The 27,281-nt window shown below is 47.2% G+C and overlaps 1 protein-coding gene across 1 annotated transcript in view; it reads left to right on the top strand.

Moving 5' to 3' along the window:
• Positions 1–27,281, top strand: part of LOC106591314 (nuclear receptor coactivator 2) — a 168,327-nt gene that overhangs the window by 53,054 nt on the left and 87,992 nt on the right. The window contains 2 exon segments of the mRNA XM_082970808.1: positions 17,389–17,499; positions 21,465–21,637. Coding sequence (XP_082826934.1) covers positions 17,408–17,499; positions 21,465–21,637 — 265 coding nt within the window. The 5' untranslated portion in view covers positions 17,389–17,407.

Below are 27,281 nucleotides of genomic sequence, written 5' to 3'. Positions count from 1 at the left end.
TAAGACAAGTCTTCCAGGTCGTGAGGCAGCAAAGCATCCCCAAAACCATCACACTCCCACCACTTTTTGGACGACGTGGGTCCTGTTATGTCTGGCAAAAACCAAACACTCCATTCCACAGTAAGAACCTTGTACCAAAGGTCAAGCATGGTGGCGAGGAGAAAAGTGGAGAGAAGGCCTCTCCTTGTAATTGTGCTGTAGGTGTCAAGGCGAAATTCAAAGTTTGTGCAGGATGCCAGGTTACTCCATCAAAACCGACCACTAGGGACAAAAGAAAACACAAAAAATCTTTGTTCTTCCTTTGTCAGCCATGGTTACCTGCAAGGAAACACGTGCCGTCATCATTGCTTTGCCCAAAAAGGGCTTCACAGGCAAGGATATTGCTGCCAGTAAGATTTGCACCTAAATCAACCATTTATCAGATCATCAAGAACTTCAAGGAGAGCGGTTCAATTGTTGTGAAGAAGGCTTCAGGGCACCCAAGAAACTCCAGCAAGCGCCAGGACCGTCTCCTAAAGTTGATTCAGCTGTGGGATCGGGGCACCACCAGTACAGCGCTTGCTCAGAAATGGCAGCAGGCAGGTGTGAGTGCATCTGCAAGCACAGTGAGGCGAAGACTTTTGGAGGATGGCCTGGTGTCAAGAATGGCAGCAAAGAAGCCACTTCTCTCCAGGAAAAACATCAGGGACAGACTGATACTCTGCAAAAGGTACAGGGATTGGACTGCTGAGGACTGGGGTAAAGTCATTTTCTCTGATGAATCCCTTTCCGATTGTTTGGGGCATCCGGAAAAAAAGCTTGTCCGGAGAAGACAAGGTGAGTGCTACCATCAGTCTTGTGTCATGCCAACAGTAAAGCATCCTGAGACCATTCATGTGTGGGGTTGCTTCTCAGCCAAGGGAGTGGGCTCACTCACAATTTTGCCTAAGAATACAGCCATGAATAAAAAATGGTACCAACACATCCTCCGAGAGCAACTTCTCCCAACCATCCAGGAACAGTTTGGTGACGAACAATGCCTTTTCCAGCATGATGGAGCACCTTGCCATAAGGCAAAAGTGATAACTAAGTGGCTCGGGGAACAAAACATAGATATTTTGGGTCCATGGCAAGGAAACTCCCCAGACCTTAATCCCATTGGGAACTGGTGGTCAATCCTCAAGAGGCGGGTGGACAAACAAAAACCCACAAATTCTGACAAACTCCAAGCATTGATTATGCAAGAATGGGCTGCCATCAGTCAGGATGTGGCCCAGAAGTTAATTGACAGCATGCCAGGGCGGATTGCAGAGGTCTTGAAAAAGAAGGGTCAACACTGCAAATATTGACTCTTTGCATCAACTTCATGTAATTGTCAATAAAAGCCTTTGACACTTATGAAATGCTTGTAATTATACTTCAGTATTCCATAGTAACATCTGACAAAAATATCTAAAGACACTGAAGCAGCAAACTTTGTGAAAATTAATATTATATTTGTGTCATTCTCAAAACTTTTGGCCACGACTGTACTGTCCGATGACATGACTGCTGTATAAAATAGGCTGAACTCTGTGAACCCTCTCCTCACGTTAGACTTAACACTTAACATTTGATTAGAATTATCTATAGGCTATTTGTCACATTAAATTTTTTACATTTTAGTCATTTAGCAGACGCTCTTATCCAGAGCGACTTATAGTAGTGAATGCATACATTTCATGCATTTGTTTTTGTACTGGCCCCCCGTGGGAATCGAACCCATAACCCTGGCGCTGCACACACCATGCTGGCGTTGCAAACACCATGCTCTACCAACTGAGCCACAGGGAAGACGCACATGCGCCAAATACAACAGGTGAAATCCTTACTTACAAGCCCTTAACTAACAATGCAGTTTTTTAAGAAAATACAAAATAAAAATTAAAGTAAGAGAGAACAAGAATAACAAATGATTAAAGAGCAGCACTAAATAACAATAGCAGGGCTAGAGACGGGGTACTGGTACAGAGCCAATGTGCGGGGGCACCGGTTAGTTGAGATAATTGAGGTAATATGTACATGTAGGTGGAGTTATGAAAGTGACTATGCATAGATAATAACAGAGAGTAGCAGCAGCGTTCCGGGGGGGGGGGGGGGGGGGGGGGGGGGATTGAAGGGTCAACAATGCAAATAGTCTGGGTAGCCATTTGATTAGATGTTCAGGAGTCTTATGGCTTGGGCGTATAAACTATTTTAGGAGCCTCTTGGACCTAGACTTGGCGCTCCGGTACCGCTTGCCATGCAGTAGCAGAGAGAACTGTCTATGACTTGGGTGGCTGGAGTCTTTGACAATTTTTAGGGCCTTACTCTGACACCGCCTGGTATAGAGGTCCTGGATGGCAGGAAGCTTGGCCCCAGTGTTGTACTGGGCCGTACGCACTACCCTCTGTAGTGCCTTGCGGTCGGAGGCCGAGCAGTTGCCATACCATGCAGCGATGTAACCCGTCAGGATGCTCTCGATGGTGCAGCTGTAAAACCTTTTGAGGATCTGAGGACCCATGCCAAATCTTTTCAATCTCCTGAGGGGGAATAGGTTTTGTTGTGCCCTCTTCACAACTGTCTTGGTGTGTTTGGACAATGTTAGTTTGTTGGTGATGTGGACACCAAGGAACTTGAACCTCTCAACCTGCTCCACTACAGGCCCGTCGATGAGAATGGCGGCGTGCCTGGTCCTCCTTTTCCTGTAGTCCACAATCATCTCCGTTGTTTTGATTACGTTGAGGGAGAGGTTGTTGTACTGGCACCACATGGTCAGGTCTCTGACCTCCTCCCTATAGGCTGTCTCATCGTTGTTGGTGATCAGGCCTACCACTTTTCTCATCAACAAACTTAATGATGGTGTTGGAGTCGTGCCTGGCCGTGCAGTCATGAGTGAACAGGGAGTACAGGAGGGGACTGAGCACGTACCCCTGAGGGGCCCCCATGTTGAGGATCAGTGTGGCAGATGTGTTGTTAACTACCCTCACCACCTGGGGGCGGCCCGTCAGGAAGTCCAGGATCCAGTTGCAGAGGGAGGTGTTTAGTCCCAGGATCCTTAGCTTAGTGATGAGCTTTGAGGGCACTATGGTGTTGAACGCTAAGCTGTAGTCAATGATCAGCATTCTCACATAGGTGTCCCTTTTGTCCAGGTGGGAAAGGGCAGTGTGGAGTGCAATAGAGATTGCATCATCTGTGGATCTGTTGGGGCAGTATGCAAATTGGAGTGGGTCTAGGGTTTCTGGGATAATGGTGTTGATGTGAACCATGACCAGCCTTTCAAAGCACTTCATGGCTACTGACGTGAGTGCTAGGGGTCGGTAGTCATTTAGGCCTGCCACATCCGACGAGCGTCGGAGCCGGTGTAGTACAATTCGATCTTAGTCCTGTACTGATGCTTTGCCTGTTTGATGGTTCGTGGGAGGTCATAGCAGGATTTCTTATAAGCTTCTGGGTTAGAGTCCCGCTCCTTGAAAGCGGCAGCTCGAGCCTTTAGCTCAGTGCGGATGTTGTCTGTAATCCATGACTTCTGGTTGTGGTATGTACGTACGGTCACTGTGGGGACGACGTCATCGATGCACTTATTCATAAAGCCAGTGACTGATGTGGTGTACTCCTCAATGCCATCGGAAGAATCCCAGAACATGTTCCAATCTGTGATAGCAAAACAGTCCTGTCGTTTTAGCATCTGCTTCATCTGACCACATTTTTTATAGACCGAGTCACTGGTGCTTCCTGCTTAAATTTTTGCTCGTAAGCAGGAATCAGGAGGATAGAATTATTTTCCGATTTGCCAATTGAAGGGCGAGGGAGAGCTTTGTACGCATCTTTGTGGAGTAAAGGTGGTCAAGAGTTGTTTTTTTCCCCGCTGGTTGCACATTTAACATGCTGATAGAAATTTGATAAAACAGATTTAAGTTTCCCTGCATTAAAGTCCCACGGCTACTGGGAGTGCCGCCTCTGGGTGAGCGTTTTCTTGTTTGCTTATTGTGGAATACAGCTCATTCAATGCTGTCTTAGTGCCAGCCTCTGACTATAGTGGTATGTAAACAGCTACAAAGAATACATATGAAAACTCTCTAGGTAGGTAGTGTGGTCTACAGCTTATCATGAGATACTCAACCTCAGGCGAGCAAAACCTTGAGACTTCCTTAGATATCTGGCACCAGCTGTTGTTTACATAAATGCATAGGCCCCCGCCCCGTGTCTTACCGGAGGCTGCTGTTCTGTCCTGCCGATAGAGTGAATAACCTGCCAGCTGTATGTTCTTAATGTCGTCGTTCACCCACGACTTGGTGAAACATAAGATGTTACAGTTTTTAATGTCCTGTCGGTAGGATAAACAGGCTTTCAGTTCATCCCTTTTATTTTCCAGCGATTGAACATTAGCTAGCAGGAAGGGAAGGCAAAGGCAGATTAGCCACTCGTTGCCTGATCTTCACAAGGCACCTTGATCTCTTTCCCGCGAAATCTCAGTTTTCTTCTCCAGCGAATCACGGGGATCTGGGCCTGGCCGGGTGTTTGTAGTATATCCTTCCCGTCCGACTCATTTGAAGAAGAACTCTTCGTCCAGTTTGAGGTGAGCAGTCCCAGTTCTGATGTCCAGAAGCTCTTTTCGGTCATAAGAGACGGTAGCAGCAACATTATGTACAAAACAAGTTACGAACAACAAGAAAGAAAAAAAAAAAAGAATAGCATGGTTGGTTAAGAGCCGATAAGACGGCAGAGTCCGGCGCCATCATTCTGCTATCCACAATGCATCACTGTATCAGATCGAGTCAATGACATACGTTGATGACATAATTGAATCGATGACATACGCCCTGCTGTTAATAGAAGCCCTCTGACAGAGCAGAGGACATCCTGGAGGATTAGAGATGGCATGTCACAGGACCCTGTATAGAGACTAGAGTGTGTGTGTGTGTGTGTGTGTGTGTGTGTGTGTGTGTGTGTGTGTGTGTGTGTGTGTGTGTGTGTGTGTGTGTGTGTGTGTGTGTGTGTGTGTGTGTGTGTGTGTGTAGTGGTGCCATTGAGATGTGCCGGCTGTCATTGTCAGGGTGGCGTTAAGTTACGATGGTCTCTCACACACACACTCACACACGCACACAGACGGTGCCTGAACAGGGGCCGCTAAGGTCAATGAGAACCAGGCAACCAATCATATCCAACCGTCCAAAGCACTTACATGCTGTAGGGATGGCAACAGCCAATAAAATTCAACAGCTCAAAGTACTACAGGCTGGGAAGGATGGTAACAGCCAATCAGAATCAATGGGAATATAGTGACTCGCTCTGATTGGGAGAGGGACTCTGCGAATCAGATTGTGTGTTAAAAGTAATAGCGATGGACAATGTTATGGCTGGTTCATATGCAGCTACTCTGATGGATGGTCATTTAGAGGTGGGGAGATGCTAATGTTGCATATCACATTAAATGACTTGAGTGATGTACAGCCTCGCTAATGTAAGAATACCAATCAATCGCTCTAGAAGGATATTCTGCAAGCAGCTCAACGCTAAGCAGGCCAACGCTAAGCAGCTCAACGCTAAGCAGCTCAACGCTAAGCAGGCCAACGCTAAGCAGGCCAACGCTAAGCAGGCCAACGCTAAGCAGGCCAACGCTAAGCAGCTCAACGCTAAGCAGGCCAACGCTAAGAACGCTAAGCAGGCCGACGCTAAGCAGGCCGACGCTAAGCAGGCCGACGCTAAGCAGGCCGACACTAAGCAGGCCGACACTAAGAACGCTAAGCAGGCCGACACTAAGAACGCTAAGCAGGCCGACGCTAAGCAGGCCGACGCTAAGCAGGCCGACACTAAGCAGGCCGACGCTAAGCAGGCCGACACTAAGCAGCTCAACACCAAGGACACCAAGCAGACCCCGAGAGCAGCAGTAGGACATGCAGAGACCCCGAGAGCAGCAGTAGGACATGCAGAGACCCCGAGAGCAGCAGTAGGATATGCAGAGACACCGAGAGCAGCAGTAGGACATGCAGAGACCCTGAGAGCAGCAGTAGGACATGCAGAGACCCTGAGAGCAGCAGTAGGACATGCAGAGACCCTGAGAGCAGCAGTAGGACATGCAGAGACCCTGAGAGCAGCAGTGGGACATGCAGAGACCCTGAGAGCAGCAGTAGGACATGCAGAGACCCTGAGAGCAGCAGTGGGACATGCAGAGACCCTGAGAGCAGCAGTGAGACATGCAGAGACCCTGAGAGCAGCAGTGGGACATGCAGAGACCCTGAGAGCAGCAGTAGGACATGCAGAGACCCTGAGAGCAGCAGTAGGACATGCAGAGACCCTGAGAGCAGCAGTGGGACATGCAGAGACCCTGAGAGCAGCAGTAGGACATGCAGAGACACCGAGAGCAGCAGTAGGACATGCAGAGACCCTGAGAGCAGCAGTAGGACATGCAGAGACCCTGAGAGCAGCAGTAGGACATGCAGAGACCCTGAGAGCAGCAGTAGGACATGCAGAGACCCTGAGAGCAGCAGTAGGACATGCAGAGACACCGAGAGCAGCAGTAGGACATGCAGAGACCCTGAGAGCAGCAGTAGGACATGCAGAGACACCCTCATGGCAATCATCACTACTCCATAGCGTTGTTGTGGATCAGTGTCTTGTCACTCACAGTTCACACAATGATCCTGGCTTGGTCCTAAATGACACCGTATTCCTTATGAGTCCTGGGCAAAAGTAAAGCACTAAATAGGGTGAAGGGTGTCATAAGGGATGCAGATGAGGCTCATGGCTCTGCGATGAGGTTCCTGGCTCTGCGATGAGGCTCCTGGCTCTGCGATGAGGCTCTGCGATGAGGCTCCTGGCTCTGCGATGAGGCTCCTGGCTCTGCAATAATGTCTGTCCTTGTTCACTGGTGGCATATTCAAAGCCATCAATCTGTTAAAGAACTGTTTGTCCCCTTCACAGTAATGCAATTCTCTCTCTCTCCGTCCCCTTTTCTGCCTCTCAATTCAATTCAATAGACTTTGACATGGCAAGTTAAATTACTTACATTGTCAAAGTATACATTTAACAAGAATGATGTGACCAACAGCAATAATACTAGTAGTAGTGGAAATGGGATTACCATTATTAGCAACTACAACAACAATATTAATGAGAATAATACATTACAGCAATAGTAGTAGACCAGTCTCAACCTGACTGAGAAGACACATGACCTGGTATGAAAGACAAAACTAAATGGGACATTTTATTGACATTACATTGCACTTTTCACTGGCTATCCCTCAGGTTGTGGCAGGAGGACACATATTTGGCTTTTCACTGGCTATCCCTCAGGTTGTGGCAGGAGGACACATATTTGGCTTTTCACTGGCTATCCCTCAGGTTGTGGCAGGAGGACACATATTTGGCTTTTCACTGGCTATCCCTCAGGTTGTGGCAGGAGGACACATATTTGGCTTTTCACTGGCTATCCCTCAGGTTGTGGCAGGAGGACACATATTTGGCTATCCCTCAGGTTGTGGCAGGAGGACACATATTTGTCTATCCCTCAGGTTGTGGCAGGAGGACACATATTTGGCTATCCCTCAGGTTGTGGCAGGAGGACACATATTTGGCTTTTCACCCAATAAATACTACATTTTTTCTTCATCTTGTATAGTTTCAAATTCTTTGTACAGAATGATAATTTGGGGAAATTAATGTTCTCTTAGGTCTACCTCTCCCCTGGAGCAGAGTGAGCACAGCCTGTCCTCTCTGGGCAGCCAGGTTTTCTCTCTCTCTCTCTCTCTCTCTCTCTCTCTCTCTCTCTCTCTCTCTCTCTCTCTGTGTCTCTCTCTCTCTCTCTCTCTCTCTCTCTCTCTCTCTCTCTCTCTCTCTCTCTCTCGCTCTGTCTCTCTCTCTCTCTCTCTCTCTCTCTCTCTCTGCATCTCTCTCTCTCTCTGCATCTCTCTCTCTCTCTCTGCATCTCTCTCTCTCTCTCTCTCTCTGCATCTCTCTCTCTCTCTCTCTCTGCAGCTCTCTCTCTCTCTCTCTCTCTCTGCCCCCCCTCTCTCTCTGCCTCTCTCTGCATCTGCCTCTCTCTGCATCTCTCTCTCTGCATCTCTCTCTCTCTCTCTCTCTCTCTCTCTCTGCATCTCTCTCTCTCTCTCTCTGCATCTCTCTCTCTCTCTCTGCATCTCTCTCTCTCTCTCTCTCTCTCTGCATCTCTCTCTCTCTCTCTCTGCATCTCTCTCTCTCTCTGCATCTCTCTCTCCTCTCTCTGCATCTCTCTCTCTCTGCATCTCTCTCTCTCTCTCTCTCTCTCTGCATCTCTCTCTCTCTCTGCATCTCTCTCTCTCTCTGCATCTCTCTCTCTCTCTCTCTGCATCTCTCTCTCTCTCTCTGCATCTCTCTCTCTCTCTCTCTCTCTCTCTCTCTGCAGCTCTCTCTCTCTCGCTCTCTCTCTCTCTCTCTCTCTCTGCCTCTCTCTCTCTGCATCTCTCTGCATCTCCACAGCTTTGATTTCACTTATTGCTGCAACACAGACCCTGCTGTCATTAGGCTTAAGTAGGCCAATGCAATCCAGCAGGGAGATTGGAGCTAGCTAGAGCAATGGGTAACTCCTCCCTTTTGACATGTGCTGGCTGGCGCTACGCTAGGCTAACGCTAGCTGAGCCGTCTTATAGTGCTGCTGTTCTGTGCTGTTCAGTCTTATGTAATGGTTGAGAACAGAACACAGTGTGCTGTGGCCGTTACCATGGTTAACTGTGGCTCAGAGTTTAACACAACACACTGTACTGCACCGGTCTGGCTGTCTGGCTGTTTCTCTCCTCACTCGTTTCTCCCTAGCTCTTTCCCTAGCTCTTTCCCTAGCTCTTTCCCTAGCTCTTTCCCTAGCTCTTTCCCTAGCTCTTTCCCTAGCTGTCATTGCACTCCCCACCTCTCTCTCTCCCTCTCTCTAGTACCTCACTGACCTGTCTGGTAGGACTGAACCAGAAAATCTACTACGGTCGCTGGATGAACGACTGTACGGAGAGGAGACACCTCAGTATACAGTGCTGTGAAAAAGTATCCCCCCCCCCCCTTTCAAATGTTCTCTACTTTTGCATATTTCTCATACTAAATGTTATCTGATATTGGCTGAAGATCGTATAAAGTGATCCCGAGTGAAGAAAATAACACAACAATGACTTATTTCATTTTACTTCATAAACTAAGTTATGCAACACCCACAATGCCCCTTGTGTGAAAAAGTAAGTTGCCTTCTTAACACTCAGTGACTGGTTGTTCCACCTTTTAGCTGCAATGACTCCAACCAACCACTTCCTGTAGTTATTGATCAGTCTCTCACGTCGCTGTGGAGGAATTTTGCCCCACTCTCTTCCATGCGAAACTGCTTAAACTCAGCAATATTTGTTGGTTTTTAAGCACAAACTGCTCATTTCAAGTCCTGCCACATCATCTCAATTGGGATTATGTCTAGACTTTGAAAACACAGTCAAGTCTACATGAAAATGTTTAAAAAGTAACACATTTGAAGTTTTGGAACGGCCTAGTCAATGTCCAGACCTAATCCCAAATGGTGATGATGTGGCAGGACTTGAAATGAGTAGTTTGTGTTTTGAAAAAAACACAAATCAAATGTTATTGGTCAGATACCACGTGGTTAGCAGATGTTAATGCGAGTGTAGTGAAATGCTTGTGCTTCTAGATCTGACAGTGTAGGAATCTCTAACAGATAATATCTAACAATTCCACAGCAAAACCTAATACACATAATCTAGTAAAGGAATGGGATGAGAATATATAAGTATAAAATATATGGATGAGCAGCGACAGAGCGGCTAAGATGCAATAGATAGTAAAGAATGGATAGTGAAGGATACAGTATATACATATGAGATGAGATATGTAAACATTCTTAGTGTCATTATGTCGCTGAGTTAAAGCAGCTCTGTATAGAACGGCAGGTAGCCTAGTGGTTAGAGTGTAGAGGCGGCAGGTAGCCTAGTGGTTAGAGTGTAGAGGCGGCAGGTAGCCTAGTGGTTAGAGTGTAGAGGCGGCAGGTAGCCTAGTGGTTAGAGTGTAGAGGCGGCAGGTAGCCTAGTGGTTAGAGTGTAGAGGCGGCAGGTAGCCTAGTGGTTAGAGCGTAGAGGTGGCAGGTAGCCTAGTGGTTAGAGTGTAGAGGCGGCAGGTAGCCTAGTGGTTAGAGTGTAGAGGCGGCAGGTAGCCTAGTGGTTAGAGTGTAGAGGCGGTAGGTAGCCTAGTGGTTAGAGTGTAGAGGCGGCAGGTAGCCTAGTGGTTAGAGCGTAGAGGCGGCAGGTAGCCTAGTGGTTAGAGCGTAGAGGCGGCAGGTAGCCTAGTGGTTAGAGCGTAGAGGCGGCAGGTAGCCTAGTGGTTAGAGTGTAGAGGCGGCAGGTAGCCTAGTGGTTATAGTGTAGAGGCGGCAGGTAGCCTAGTGGTTAGAGTGTAGAGGTGGCAGGTAGCCTAGTGGTTAGAGTGTAGAGGTGGCTGGTAGCCTAGTGGTTAGAGTTTTTAGGTGGCAGGTAGCCTAGTGGTTAGAGTGTAGAGGTGGCAGGTAGCCTAGTGGTTAGAGCGTAGAGGCGGCAGGTAGCCTAGTGGTTAGAGCGTAGAGGCGGCAGGTAGCCTAGTGGTTAGAGCGTAGAGGCGGCAGGTAGCCTAGTGGTTAGAGCGTAGAGGCGGCAGGTAGCCTAGTGGTTAGAGCGTAGAGGCGGCAGGTAGCCTAGTGGTTAGAGCGTAGAGGCGGCAGGTAGCCTAGTGGTTAGAGCGTAGAGGCGGCAGGTAGCCTAGTGGTTAGAGCGTGGAGGCGGCAGGTAGCCTAGTGGTTAGAGCGTAGAGGCGGCAGGTAGCCTAGTGGTTAGAGCATTGGACCAGTAACCGAAAGGTTGCTAGATCGAATCCCTGAGTTGACAAGGTAAAAATCTGTTGTTCTGCCCCTGAACAAGGCAGTTAACCCGCTGTTCCTCCGGGCGCCAAAGACGTGGATGTCGATTTAAGGCAGAGATCAGAGAGACTGATCAACAACTACAGGAAGTGTTTGGTTGGAGTCATTGCAGCTAAATGTGGAACAACCAGTTATTGAGTGTTAAGGAGGCAATTACTTTTTCACACAGGAAATTGCATAACTTTGTTAATTTAAATAAATACATAAATAAATATGGATTGTTTTTGTTATTTGTAAACTCAGGTTGCCGTTACGGTTTTGGTTGAAGATCTGAGAACATTCAATATCAAAATTATGCAAAAATAGAGAATATCAAAAAGGGCAAAAACAAAAAAAATGCTCTCACACTCATCCACCGAGCAGCAGACGGTAACCTCCAGGTCGCATTACCGAGCAGCAGACGGTAACCTCCCGGTCGTATTACCGTGCAGCAGATGGTAACCTCCAGGTCGTATTACCGTGCAGCAGACGGTAACCTCCAGGTCGTATTACCGTGCAGCAGACGGTAACCTCCAGGTCGTATTACCGAGCAGCAGACGGTAACCTCCCGGTCGTATTACCGTGCAGCAGATGGTAACCTCCAGGTCGTATTACCGAGCAGCAGACGGTAACCTCCAGGTCGTATTACCGAGCAGCAGACGGTAACCTCCAGGTCGTATTACCGTGCAGCAGACGGTAACCTCCAGGTCGTATTACCGAGCAGCAGACGGTAACCTCCAGGTCGGATTACCGAGCAGCAGACGGTAACCTCCAGGTCGTATTACCGTGCAGCAGACGGTAACCTCCCGGTCGTATTACCGAGCAGCAGACGGTAACCTCCCGGTCGGATTACCGTGCAGCAGACGGTAACCTCCCGGTCGTATTACCGTGCAGCAGACGGTAACCTCCCGGTCGTATTACCGAGCAGCAGACGGTAACCTCCAGGTCGTATTACCGAGCAGCAGACGGTAACCTCCCGGTCGTATTACCGTGCAGCAGACGGTAACCTCCCGGTCGTATTACCGTGCAGCAGACGGTAACCTCCCGGTCGTATTACCGTGCAGCAGACGGTAACCTCCAGGTCGTATTACCGAGCAGCAGACGGTAACCTCCCGGTCGTATTACCGAGCAGCAGACGGTAACCTCCCGGTCGTATTACCGTGCAGCAGACGGTAACCTCCCGGTCGTATTACCGAGCAGCAGACGGTAACCTCCAGGTCGTATTACCGAGCAGCAGACGGTAACCTCCAGGTCGTATTACCGAGCAGCAGACGGTAACCTCCAGGTCGTATTACCGAGCAGCAGACGGTAACCTCCAGGTCGTATTACCGAGCAGCAGACGGTAACCTCCAGGTCGTATTACCGTGCAGCAGACGGTAACCTCCCGGTCGTATTACCGAGCAGCAGACGGTAACCTCCCGGTCGGATTACCGTGCAGCAGACGGTATCCTCCCGGTCGTATTACCGTGCAGCAGACGGTAACCTCCCGGTCGTATTACCGAGCAGCAGACGGTAACCTCCAGGTCGTATTACCGAGCAGCAGACGGTAACCTCCAGGTCGTATTACCGTGCAGCAGACGGTAACCTCCCGGTCGTATTACCGTGCAGCAGACGGTAACCTCCCGGTCGTATTACCGTGCAGCAGACGGTAACCTCCAGGTCGTATTACCGAGCAGCAGACGGTAACCTCCCGGTCGTATTACCGAGCAGCAGACGGTAACCTCCCGGTCGTATTACCGTGCAGCAGACGGTAACCTCCCGGTCGTATTACCGAGCCGCAGACGGTAACCTCCAGGTCGTATTACCGAGCAGCAGACGGTAACCTCCAGGTCGTATTACCGAGCAGCAGACGGTAACCTCCAGGTCGTATTACCGAGCAGCAGACGGTAACCTCCAGGTCGTATTACCGAGCAGCAGACGGTAACCTCCAGGTCGTATTACCGAGCAGCAGACGGTAACCTCCCGGTCGTATTACCGTGCAGCAGACGGTAACCTCCCGGTCGTATTACCGAGCAGCAGACGGTAACCTCCCGGTCGTATTACCGAGCAGCAGACGGTAACCTCCCGGTCGTATTACCGAGCAGCAGACGGTAACCTCCCGGTCTTATTACCGAGCAGCAGACGGTAACCTCCCGGTCTTATTACCGTGCAGCAGACGGTAACCTCCAGGTCTTATTACCGAGCAGCAGACGGTAACCTCCAGGTCGTATTACCGAGCAGCAGACGGTAACCTCCAGGTCGTATTACCGAGCAGCAGACGGTAACCTCCAGGTCGTATTACCGTGCAGCAGACGGTAACCTCCAGGTCGTATTACCGTGCAGCAGACTGTAACCTCCAGGTCGTATTACCGTGCAGCAGACGGTAACCTCCAGGTCGTATTACCGAGCAGCAGACGGTAACCTCCCGGTCTTATTACCGTGCAGCAGACGGTAACCTCCAGGTCTTATTACCGAGCAGCAGACGGTAACCTCCCGGTCGGATTACCGAGCAACAGACGGTAACCTCCAGGTCATATTACCGTGCAGCAGACGGTAACCTCCCGGTCGTATTACCGAGCAGCAGACGGTAACCTCCCGGTCGGATTACCGTGCAGCAGACGGTAACCTCCCGGTCGGATTACCGTGCAGCAGACGGTAACCTCCCGGTCGTATTACCGAGCAGCAGACGGTAACCTCCAGGTCGTATTACCGAGCAGCAGACGGTAACCTCCAGGTCGTATTACCGTGCAGCAGACGGTAACCTCCCGGTCGTATTACCGAGCAGCAGACGGTAACCTCCCGGTCGGATTACCGTGCAGCAGACGGTAACCTCCCGGTCGTATTACCGAGCAGCAGACGGTAACCTCCAGGTCGTATTACCGTGCAGCAGACGGTAACCTCCCGGTCGTATTACCGTGCAGCAGACGGTAACCTCCCGGTCGTATTACCGTGCAGCAGACGGTAACCTCCAGGTCGTATTACCGAGCAGCAGACGGTAACCTCCCGGTCGTATTACCGAGCAGCAGACGGTAACCTCCAGGTCGTATTACCGAGCAGCAGACGGTAACCTCCCGGTCGTATTACCGAGCAGCAGACGGTAACCTCCAGGTCGTATTACCGAGCAGCAGACGGTAACCTCCAGGTCGTATTACCGAGCAGCAGACGGTAACCTCCAGGTCGTATTACCGAGCAGCAGACGGTAACCTCCAGGTCTTATTACCGAGCAGCAGACGGTAACCTCCAGGTCGTATTACCGTGCAGCAGACGGTAACCTCCCGGTCGTATTACCGTGCAGCAGACGGTAACCTCCCGGTCGTATTACCGTGCAGCAGACGGTAACCTCCCGGTCGTATTACCGAGCAGCAGACGGTAACCTCCCGGTCGTATTACCGAGCAGCAGACGGTAACCTCCCGGTCGTATTACCGAGCAGCAGACGGTAACCTCCCGGTCTTATTACCGAGCAGCAGACGGTAACTTCCCGGTCTTATTACCGAGCAGCAGACCCCATCTTGCTGCCGGCTGGTTATTAAAAAAGACATCAGCTGTCAATAATTGCTTATTGAATCGTTAAGGTCAAGGCATGCCGACACGACACTCAGGCCAGTGGTGGGAGGCAGGGCTGTTAATTGTCAGTCCTGGAGGGTCAAAACACTTCTGGTTTTCCTTCCTCTCCTTCTAATAATGGACTAATTCAGACCTGGGACACCAGAGTGCAATTTACTACCAGGTAGAAACAAAAAACACAAGTGTTTGGAACCTCCTGGACTGGCGTTGAACATCCCTGCTTAGAGTCGATTAGAGCTTTGCTTGTCACCTTAGATTTAAAGGGGGGCACTTATTGAGGGGACAAAGTTAAGAGAGATTCTGAAATAAAGTGTTTAGAAACTCAGGCAGCAAACTGTCTCACTCCTCAGTCAACAAACTGTCTCACTCCTCAGTCAACAAACTGTCTCACTCTGTCCTCAGTCAACAAACTGTCTCACTCTCTCCTCAGTCAACAAACTGTCTCACTCTCTCCTCAGTCAACAAACTGTCTCACTCTCTCCTCAGTCAACAAACTGTCTCACTCTCTCCTCAGTCAACAAACTGTCTCACTCTCTCCTCAGTCAACAAACTGTCTCACTCTGTCCTCAGTCAACAAACTGTCTCACTCTGTCCTCAGTCAACAAACTGTCTCACTCTCTCCTCAGTCAACAAACTGTCTCACTCTGTCCTCAGTCAACAAACTGTCTCACTCTCTCCTCAGTCAACAAACTGTCTCACTCTCTCCTCAGTCCACAAACTGTCTCACTTTCGTCACTGTAGCTGAGCACACAGTTATTGGGGTGAGTGGGGAGCTCTCACTGTCTCCCCAGTCTCTTCATCTCTCTTTCCATCTCGCTCTTTCTCACTCAGCGCTCTCGTTTCAGTCTCTCTGGGGAGAGTGGCACCATCACAAGGAAATAATTGAATCTGTTTCTCCGCTCCACTTTCACTCGTTCCTCCTGCGTTGGATCAACCAGTGCCACCAGCGTTGGGGCACGTGTGTGTGTGTGTGTGTGTGTGTGTGTGTGTGTGTGTGTGTGTGTGTGTGTGTGTGTGTGTGTGTGTGTGTGTGTGTGTGTGTGTGTGTGTGTGTGTGTGTGTGTGTGTGTGTGTGTGTGTGTGTGTGAGCCCCTCATAGCCCAACAGAGAGTTCACTTGGTGATGAGTCTAAGATTCCCTTTCACTTTGGCGCTCAGTCAGACTACCCCCATAACTGATCACTGGTGTTATCTGTCACTTGTACAATGTTGTCTTGCTATATCTCTGTTCTGTTTGTGATACAGAGCATTCAGAAAGTATTCAGACCCCTTGACTTTTTCCACATTTTGTTACGTTACAGCCTTATTCTAAAATGGATGAATTAGTTCTGTTTTTTTTCCTCATCAATCTACTACACACAATACCCCATAATGACAAACCAAAACAGGTTTTTAGAAATGTTTGCAAATGTATAAAACAGTTTTTTTTTTTTTTATGAAATATTGCATTTACATAAGTATTCAGTCCCTTTACTCAGTACTTTGTTGAAGCTCCTTTGGCAGCAATTACAGCCTTAAGTCTTCTTGGGTATGACGCTACAAGCTTGGGACACGTGTATTTGGGGAGTTTCTCCAATTCTTCTCTGCAGATCCTCTCAAGCTCTGTCAGGTTGGATAGGGAGCGTCGCTGCACAGCTATTTTCAGGTCTCTCCAGAGATGTTTGATCAGGTTCAAGTCCAGGCTCTGGCTGCGCCACTCAAGGACATTCAGAGACTTGTCCCGAAGCCACTCCTGCATTGTCTTGGCTGTGTGCTTAGGGTCGCTGTCCTGTTGGAAGGTGAACCTTCACCCCAGTCTGAGGTCCTGAGCGCTCTGGAGCAGGTTTTCATCAAGGATCTCTCTGTACTTTACTCCGTTCATCTTTCCCTCGATCCTGACTAGTTTCCCAGTCCCTGCCGCTGAAAAACATCCCCACAGCATGATGTTGCCACCACCATGCTTCACCGTAGGGATGGTGCCAGGTTTCCTCCAGACGTGACGCTTGGCATTTAGGCCAAAGAGTTCAATCTTGGTTTCATGGTCTGAGAGTCTTTAGGTGTCTTTTGGCAAACTCCAAGAGGGCTGTCATGTGCCTTTTACTGAGGAGTGGCTTCCATCTGGCCACTTTACCATAAAGGCCTGATTGTTGGAGTGCTGCAGAGATGGTTGTCCTTCTGGAAGGTTCTCCCATCTCCACAGAGGAACTCTAGAGATCTGTCAGACTTACCATCGGGTTCTTGGTCACCTCCCTGACCAAGGCCCTTCTCCCCAGATTGCTCAGTTTGGCTGGGAGGCCAGCTCTAGGATGAGTCTTGGTGGCTCCAAACTTCTTCCATTTAAGAATGATGGAGGCCACTGTGTTCTTGGGGACCTTCAATGCTGCAGAAATGTTTTGGTACCTTCCCCAGATCTGGGCCTCGACACAATCCTGTCTCAGAGCTCTATGGACAATTCCTTCGACCTCATGACTTGGTTTTGGCTCTGACATGCACTGTCAACTGTGGGACCTTATATAGACAGGTGTGTGCCTTTCCAAATCATGTCCAATCAATTGAATTTACCACAGGTGGATTCCAAGTTGTAGAAACATCTCAAGGAAGATCAATGGAGCAGGATGCACCTGAGCTCAATTTCGAGTCTCATAGCAAAGGGTCTGAATACTTATTTCAGTTTTATTTATGTTTAATACATTTTGTAACATTTCTAAAAACCTGTTTACATTTTGTCATTATGGGATATTGTGATGTCATTATGGGCTATTGTGATGTCATTATGGGGTATTGTGATGTCATTATGGGGTATTGTGTGTAGATACATTTTTATTTTTTTATTTTATTTAATCCATTTTAGAATAAGGCTGTAACGTAACAAAGTGTGGAAGAAGTGATGGGGTCTGAATACTTACCGAATGCATTGTATGTCTAAACTCTGTTCTGTGTGAAATAAGTTTAAACTCTGTTCTGTGTGCTCCCTATAACAGACGCTGATATGCAGTGAGGATGAGTGGCGTTGGTGAAAACCCCTCGAACCCTGCTGCAAGGGTCGAGTCGCGGAAACGCAAAGAATGTTCCTCTGACCTGCTGGGTCCCAGGTAGGAACAGCTGTCTTTACAATGCTAAATCTACTAAACTCTACTCTACTTTACTATGCTAAACTCTACTAAACTCTACTCTACTTTACTATGCTAAATCTACTAAACTCTACTCTACTTTACTATGCTAAATCTACTAAACTCTACTCTACTTTACTATGCTAAATCTACTAAACTCTACTCTACTTTACTATGCTAAATCTACTAAACTCTACTAAACTCTACTCTACTCTACTAAACTCTACTCTACTTTACTATACTAAACTCTACTAAACTCTACTTTACTTGGCAATACTATAATAAACTCTACTATACTACACTTTACAATACTAAACTCTACTTTACTTTACTATACTAAACTCTACTATCATAAACTCTACTTTACTATACTCTACTACACTAAACTTTACTATAGTAAACTCTACTTTACTATACTAAACTCGACTTTAATATATATACTAATCTCTACTATACTAAACTGTACTTGACTATACTCTACTAAACTTTACTATACTAAACTCTACTAAATTCTACTATACTAAACACTTCTTGGCTATACTATACTAAACTCTACTATACTATACTAAACTCTACTAAACTCTACTCTACTATGCTAAACTCTACTTGACTCTACTATACTAAACTTTACTATACTAAACTATACTATACTAAACGCGACTTTACTATGCTAAACTCTACTATAGTAAACTATACTAAACTCTACTCTACTATGCTAAACTCTGCTTGACTCTACTATACTATACTAAACTATACTTTACTATACTAAACTCGACTTTACTATACTAAACTCTACTATGCTAAATTCTACTCTACTATACTAAATGTGACTTTACTATATTAAATTCTACTATACTAAACACTTCTTGGCTATACTATACTAAACCCTACTATACACTACTAAACTCTACTTTACTATACTAAACTCTACTATACTAAACTCTACTTTACTATACTAAACTCTACTATACTAAACTCTACTTTGCTATACTAAACTCTACTGTACTAAACTCTACTATACTAAACTCTACTTTGCTATACTAAACTCTACTATACTAAACTCTACTGTACTAAACTCTACTTTACTATACTAAACTCTACTATACTAAACTCTACTGTACTAAACTCTACTATACTAAACTCTACTTTACTATACTATACTAAACCCTACTATACTAAACTCTACTTTACTATACTATACTAAACCCTACTATACTAAACTCTACTTTACTATACTAAACCCTACTATACTAAACTCTACTTTACTATACTAAACCCTACTATACTAAACTCTACTTGACTATACTATACTAAACCCTACTCTACTAAACTCTTCTATACTAAACTCTTCTATACTAAACTCTTCTATACTAAACTCTACTATACTAAACTCTACTTTACTATACTATACTAAACTCTACTATACTAAACCCTACTATACTAAACTCTACTATACTATACTAAACTCTACTTTACTATACTATACTAAACTCTACTATACTAAACCCTACTATACTAAACTCTACTTTACTATACTCTACTAAACTCTTCTATACTATACTAACCTCTACTTTACTATACTCTACTATACTAAACTCTACTTGACAATTCTCTACTAAACTTTACTATACTACACTCTACTAAACTCTGCTCTACTAAACTCTACTTGGCAATACTAAACTATTCTAAACTGTGCTCTACTATACAAAACTCTACTCTACTATACTAAACTCTACTATACTAAACTCTACTATACTAAACTCTACTGTACTAAACTCTACTAAACTCTACTTTACGATACTGAACTCTACTAAACTAAACGGAACTCTACTTTACGATACTGAACTCTACTAAACTAAACGGAACTCTACTTTACGATACTAAACTACTTTGCTCTTACTCTGACTTTCTGTAGGCGACTGAAAAGCTACAGACTGAACACGGCTCTAAGTCTGCACAGTACCTTCAGGATGCTATAGGCCTGCTAGTGGAGTTATAAACTACTTATCATAAGCCTAACCTTATGTAAGAGACAGACCTGATTATTTAACTAAACGTACAGTTAAACAAGGCTGGCTGACCGACTGGCTGGCTGACTTGGCTGACTGCCTGGCTGACTGACCGCCTGGCTGACTGACTTGGCTGACTGCCTGGCTGACTGACCGCCTGGCTGACTGACTTGGCTGACTGCCTGGCTGACTTGGCTGACCGCCTGGCTGGCTGACCGCCTGGCTGACTGACTTGGCTGACCGCCTGGCTGACTGACTTGGCTGACTGCCTGGCTGACTTGGCTGACCGCCTGGCTGACTGACTTGGCTGACCGCCTGGCTGGCTGACTTGGCTGACCACCTGGCTGGCTGACCGCCTGGCTGACTGACTTGGCTGACCGCCTGGCTGACTGACTCAGCTGACCGCCTGGCTGGCTGACCGATTGGCTGACTGACTTGGCTGACCGCCTGACTTGGCTGACCGACTGGCTGGCTGACTTGGCTGACCGCCTGGCTGGCTGATCATGATTATGATGATTGTCAACCCTATATTTCCGTTATAATTCTAACTCTGGTAAGACACCTGTCTACCGCTTCCTAATTACTGGTGTATGAAGCAGTGCTACCAGTTCATCAAGGCACAGACCAACAGACTCCTAAACAGCTTCTATCCCCTGACCGTAAGACTGTTAAATAGCTAACTACTGCTCTCCCTCACACCTACACTGCTGCTAAAATGATTATTGATTCGTTTATTACCATGTCTACACTGCTGTTCGCTGATTTCAGTTACCATTTAGAATCTATCTATTTATCCTGCTTCTGTTCACACTTACTCCTGTTTACATGCACAGAGCATTCTGAAAGTATTCAGACCCATTGACTTATTCCACATTTTGTTATATTACAGCCTTATTCTAAAATTAATTAAATAGTTTTTTCCTCTCATCAATCTACACACAATACCCCATAATGACAAAGAAAAACTGTATGAACAAAAAACCCCAGATATCACATTTTTACATAAGTATTCAGACCCTTTACTCAGTACTTTGTTGAAGCACCTTTGGCAGTGATTACAGCCTTGAGTCTTCTTGGGTATGACGCTACAAGATTGGCACACCTGTATTTGGGGAGTTTCTCCCATTCTTCTCTGCAGATTCTCTCAATCTCTGTCAGGTTGGATGGGGAGTGTTGCTGCACAGCTATTTTCAGGTCTCACCAGAGATGTTAAATAGGGTTCAAGTCCGGGCTCTGGCTGGGCCACTCAAGGACAGTCAGACTTGTCCCGAAGCACCTCCTGCATTGTCCTGGCTGTGTGCTTAGGGTCATTGTCGTGTTGGAAGGTGAACCTTCGCCCCAGTCTGAGGTCATGAGCACTCTGGAGCAGGTTTTCATCAAGGATCTCTCTGTAGTTACTCTGTTCATCTTTTCCTCGATCCTGACTAGTCTCCCAGTCCCTGCCGCAGAAAACATCCCCACAGCGTGATGTTGCCAACACCATGCTTCACCGTAGAGATGATGCCAGGTTTCCTCCAGACGTGACTCTTGGCATTTAGGCCAAAGAGTTCAATCTTGGTTTCATCAGACCAGACTATCTTTCTTCTCATGGTCTGAGTCCTTTAGGTGCCTTTTGGCAAACTCCAAGCTGTTGTCATGTACCTTTTTACTACAGGTGACACCTTGGACAGCTCAGCACAGTTCTATCAGTGTGAACAGAGTCAGGAATGGGAAGCTTCTGCTTTCTCTTTCTCCATGTCTCTCTCTCTCTGTCTGTCTGACTCTCTGTATTTGTCCCTGTCTGTCTGTCTGTCTGTCTGTCTGTCTGTCTGTCTGTCTGTCTGTCTGTCTGTCTGTCTGTCTGTCTGTCTGTCTGTCTGTCTTTCTAACCGTCTCTGTCTCTCTATATCTGTCCCTACCTCTGCCATGTCTCATGCTGCCCCCTCCCTGTCTCCTCAGCCCCAAACAAAGCATCGAGAAGAGAAACCGTGAGCATGAGAACAAGTACATCGAGGAGCTGGCCGAGCTGATCTTCGCTAACTTCAACGATATCGATAACTTCAACGTCAAACCAGACAAATGTGCTATCTTGAAGGAGACTGTCAAACAGATACGACAGATCAAAGAGCAAGGTACACTACACTGCAATACACTGCACTACACTGCGCTGCACTACACTGCGCTGCAATACACTGCACTATAATACACTGTACTACAATACACTGCACTGCACCGCACGATGCTGCACTGCTTGACACTGCACTACACTACAATGCACTACACTGCACTGCACTGCACTACACCACACTACACTGCACTGCACGACACGACACTGCGCTGCACTGCAATACACGACACTACAATGCAGTACACTGCACTGCACTACACTACAATACACTGCACTGCACTACACTACAATACACTGCACTGCACGACACGACACTGCGCTACACTGCAATACACGACACTACACTGCGCTACACTGCAATACACGACACTACAATGCACTACACTGCACTGCACTACACTACAATACACTGCACTGCACTACACTACAATACACTGCACTGCACTACACGACACGACACTGCGCTACACTGCACTACACGACACGACACTGCGCTACACTGCACTGCACTACACTACAATACACTACACTACACTACAATACACTGCACTACACGACACGACACTGCGCTACACTGCAGTGCACTGCTTTATTGGTCCATTTTTGTTGTTGTTTCCGGTGACGTACCCAATGGCTGCATTTACACAGACAGCCCAATTCTGATCTTTTGCCCAATTATTGGCAAAATGTCTGATCTGATTGGTCAAAAGACCAATTATTGGCAAAATGTCTGATCTGATTGGTCAAAAGACCAATTATTGGCAAAATATCAGAATGGACTGCCTGTGTAAATGCAGAGAAATATATTCTTAATTACCGTTGAGCTTGTTGGGTTTCAATAAAAAAACTAATCTTACAACATCCCACCATGCATTATCAATGCCACAGCCTGTCAGTGTGTTGAGTCTGTCGTGTGAGGTAGTGCCAGGGAGGATGTGGTCTATAGTGCTCAGAAACACTGGCTGATCACCAATGTTGTTTGTATTTAACCTTTTTATTTAACTAGGCACACCTACACTGCTGCTAAATAATGATTATAGGCCCTGGAGCAACAACCGCTCAATGAAGAAATAGTCCCACGGCTGAAGTGTCCTATGTTGAGCATAAAAGTTTGAAACAGGTCCTATATGCTAAATTTAGAGTTATTTGGCAACTTTGAATTATACAAACCTTAATGTTTTTTAATTGTATTTATTTAACCTTTATTTATTTAACCAGGTAGGCTAGTAGAGAACAAGTTCTCATTTACAACTGCGACCTGGCCAAGATAAAGCAAAGCAGTGCGACACAAACAACAACAACACAGAGTTAGTTACCTTAATGTCTTAAAAATCAAAACATATATGGGCTGCATGATGCGACTTTAGACTGGAGGATTTGAGAAAGTAAAAAAAACCAGCTTGCTTACCTCAGGCTGCACACTGATCAGACTTTTCTTTATTTAATCTTGTCTTTACTAATATGTCAAATTAGATTTAGAATGGCTCATTATCACACGGACAGGAACAGGAACGGGGCATGAAGACATGTCATCCGTATGCACCGGAATAGTGAATGGGGGCCAGTTTCCCTCCGGTATGTTTTTCCACTCATGTTGAGTAGTCTACTCCGGTAATTTCGCTGCGCCACATGTGATTTTCCCCGCCCCAACTCTGTATGCCAATGGGTTCTCCAACCTTATTCCTGTAGCTACTCAGTGCTTAATGTGGGAAAGCAAGTGAAATCTGTTCAGGAACATCGATAGTAGTTACCACAACAAAACAGATTTCATTAAACTGGCCCTCTCTCTGCGTGCTGGAGAAAGGAACGAAGGAAAGAGGACAGGAGATGTAAACCCATCTTTGTGTTTTATTCTGTATAGCCAAAGATAATGTGTCCAGTCTAATTATATATGTATTCATTATTAAAGTCCTATATGTAGACTGTTTAAAATGTAAAACAATTCGCTATAATTGAAAGCTAAATCTGAATTTGTTTAATTTAGGCTAGACCAATTATGTACCAAAGATATATTGAATCAGTATATATATTTTTCCTTGTGTAATATCAGGTTGGCAATGTTTTGTATAATGGCACAATCATTATTTTAATTAATTATTTTTTTTTGGGGGGGGGGGGGGGGGCTTGGGCTCTTATATAGGCCTATGAATGAGCTCTAATACACATATAGGTGTTTTTGTATTAATCATCACGTTAGAAAGTGCTGTCCATTTCATTGTGTTTAGACTTTTAAACAACATCCACAAACACCATGTTTTACACTCAATTTGAACTTGTTGAATTTCTTTCTTCAAATTGACCAATCACAGTGAGGTGAGTTTTAAAAGCATGATGCTGTTTTGGTGATGTGTTTTTGATGTGATTTTCAATGTGTTTATATTGATGTCAGAGATGTTACAGGGACAATAGAGCCCTGAGTACCAGGCCATTAGGACCTGATGGAGGGACAATAGAGCCCTGAGTACCAGGCCATTAGGACCTGATGGAGGGACAATAGAGCCCTGAGCACCAGGCCATTAGGACCTGATGGGGGGACGATAGAGCCCTGAGTACCAGGCCATTGGGACCTGATGGAGGGACAATAGAGCCCTGAGTACCTGGTCATTAGGACCTGATGGAGGGACAATAGAGCCCTGAGTATCAGGCTATTAGGACCTGATGGAGGGACAATAGAGCCCTGAGTACCTGGTCATTAGGACCTGATGGAGGGACAATAGAGCCCTGAGTACCTGGTCATTAGGACCTGATGGAGGGACAATAGAGCCCTGAGTATCAGGCTATTAGGACCTGATGGAGGGACAATAGAGCCCTGAGTACCTGGTCATTAGGACCTGATGGAGGGACAATAGAGCCCTGAGTACCAGGCCATTAGGACCTGATGGAGGGACAATAGAGCCCTGAGTACCAGGCCATTAGGACCTGATAGAGGGACAATAGAGCCCTGAGTACCAGACCATTAGGACCTGATGAAGGGACAATAGAGCCCTGAATACCAGGCCTTTGGAACCTGATGGAGGGACAATAGATCCCTGAGTACCAGGCCATTATGGCCTGATGGAGGGACAATAGAGCCCTGAGTACCAGACCATTAGGACCTGATGGAGGGACAATAGAGCCCTGAGTACCAGACCATTAGGACCTGATGGAGGGACAATAGAGCCCTGAATACCAGGCCTTTGGAACCTGATGGAGGGACAATAGATCCCTGAGTACCAGGCCATTATGGCCTGATGGAGGGACAATAGAGCCCTGAGTACCAGACCATTAGGACCTGATGGAGGGACAATAGAGCCCTGAGTACCAGGCCATAAGGACCTGATGGAGGGACAATAGAGCCCTGAATACCAGACCATTAGGACCTGATGGAGGGACAATAGAGCCCTGAGTACCAGACCATTAGGACCTGATGGAGGGACAATAGAGCCCTGAGTACCAGGCCATAAGGACCTGATGGAGGGACAATAGAGCCCTGAATACCAGACCATTAGGACCTAATGGAGGGACAATAGAGCCCTGAGTACCAGACCATTAGGACCTGATGGAGGGACAATAGAGCCCTGAATACCAGGCTATTAGGACCTGATGGAGGGACAATAGAGCCCTGAGTACCAGACCATTAGGACCTGATGGAGGGACAATAGAGCCCTGAATACCAGGCCATTAGGACCTGATGGAGAGACAATAGAGTGCTGAGCACCAGACCATTAGGACCTGATGGAGGGACAATAGAGCCCTGAGCACCAGACCATTAGGACCTGATGGAGGGACAATAGAGCCCTGAGTACAAGACCATTAGGACCTGATGGAGGGACAATAGAGCCCTGAGCACCAGACCATTAGGACCTGATGGAGGGACAATAGAGCCCTGAGTACCAGACCATTAGGACCTGATGGAGGGACAATAGAGCCCTGAATACCAGGTCTTTGGAACCTGATGGAGGGACAATAGATCCCTGAGTACCAGGCCATTATGGCCTGATGGAGGGACAATAGAGCCCTGAGTACCAGACCATTAGGACCTGATGGAGGGACAATAGAGCCCTGAATACCAGGCCTTTGGAACCTGATGGAGGGACAATAGATCCCTGAGTACCAGGCCATTATGGCCTGATGGAGGGACAATAGAGCCCTGAGTACCAGACCATTAGGACCTGATGGAGGGACAATAGAGCCCTGAGTACCAGACCATTAGGACCTGATGGAGGGACAATAGAGCCCTGAATACCAGGCCTTTGGAACCTGATGGAGGGACAATAGATCCCTGAGTACCAGGCCATTATGGCCTGATGGAGGGACAATAGAGCCCTGAGTACCAGACCATTAGGACCTGATGGAGGGACAATAGAGCCCTGAGTACCAGGCCATAAGGACCTGATGGAGGGACAATAGAGCCCTGAATACCAGACCATTAGGACCTGATGGAGGGACAATAGAGCCCTGAGTACCAGACCATTAGGACCTGATGGAGGGACAATAGAGCCCTGAGTACCAGGCCATAAGGACCTGATGGAGGGACAATAGAGCCCTGAATTCCAGACCATTAGGACCTGATGGAGGGACAATAGAGCCCTGAATACCAGGCCATTAGGACCTGATGGAGGGACAATAGAGCCCTGAGTACCAGACCATTAGGACCTGATGGAGGGACAATAGAGCCCTGAATACCAGGCTATTAGGACCTGATGGAGGGACAATAGAGCCCTGAGTACCAGACCATTAGGACCTGATGGAGGGACAATAGAACCCTGAATACCAGGCCATTAGGACCTGATGGAGAGACAATAGAGTGCTGAGTACCGGGCCATTAGGACCTGATGGAGGGACAATAGAGTGCTGAGTACCAGGCCATTAGGAACGGATAGAGGGACAATAGAGCCCTGAGTACCAGGCCATTAGGACCTGATGGAGGGACAATAGAGCCCTGAGTACCAGGCCATTAGGACCTGATGGAGGGACAATAGAGCCCTGAGTACCAGGCCATAAGGACCTGATGGAGGGACAATAGAGCCCTGAGTACCAGGCCATTAGGACCTGATGGAGGGACAATAGAGCCCTGAGTACCAGGCCATTAGGACCTGATGGAGGGACAATAGAGCCCTGAGTACCAGGCCATAAGGACCTGATGGAGGGACAATAGAGCCCTGAGTACCTGGCCATTAGGACCTGATGGAGGGACAATATAACCCTGAGTACCTGGTCATTAGGACCTGATGGAGGGACAATAGAGCCCTGAGTACCAGGCCATTAGGACCTGATGGAGGGACAATAGAGCCCTGAGTACCTGGCCATTAGGACCTGATGGAGGGACAATAGAGCCCTGAGTACCTGGCCATTAGGACCTGATGGAGGGACAATAGAGCCCTGAGTACCTGGTCATTAGGACCTGATGGAGGGACAATAGAGCCCTGAGTACCAGGCCATTAGGACCTGATGGAAGGACAATAGATCCCTGAGTACCAGGCCATTAGGACCTGATGGAGGGACAATATAGCCCTGAGTACCTGGTCATTAGGACCTGATGGAGGGACAATAGAGCCCTGAGTACCAGGCCATTCGGACCTGATGAAGGGACAATAGAGCCCTGAGTACCAGGCCATAAGGACCTGATGGAGGGACGATAGAGCCCTGAGTACCAGGCCATTAGAACC

Source organism: Salmo salar, chromosome 29 (genome assembly GCF_965601325.2).
Source record: "Salmo salar chromosome 29, fSalSal1, whole genome shotgun sequence".
NCBI lineage: Eukaryota > Metazoa > Chordata > Actinopteri > Salmoniformes > Salmonidae > Salmo > Salmo salar.
Note: the sequence above shows the minus strand (reverse complement) of the source record. Positions and strands in the feature narration are given on the sequence as shown.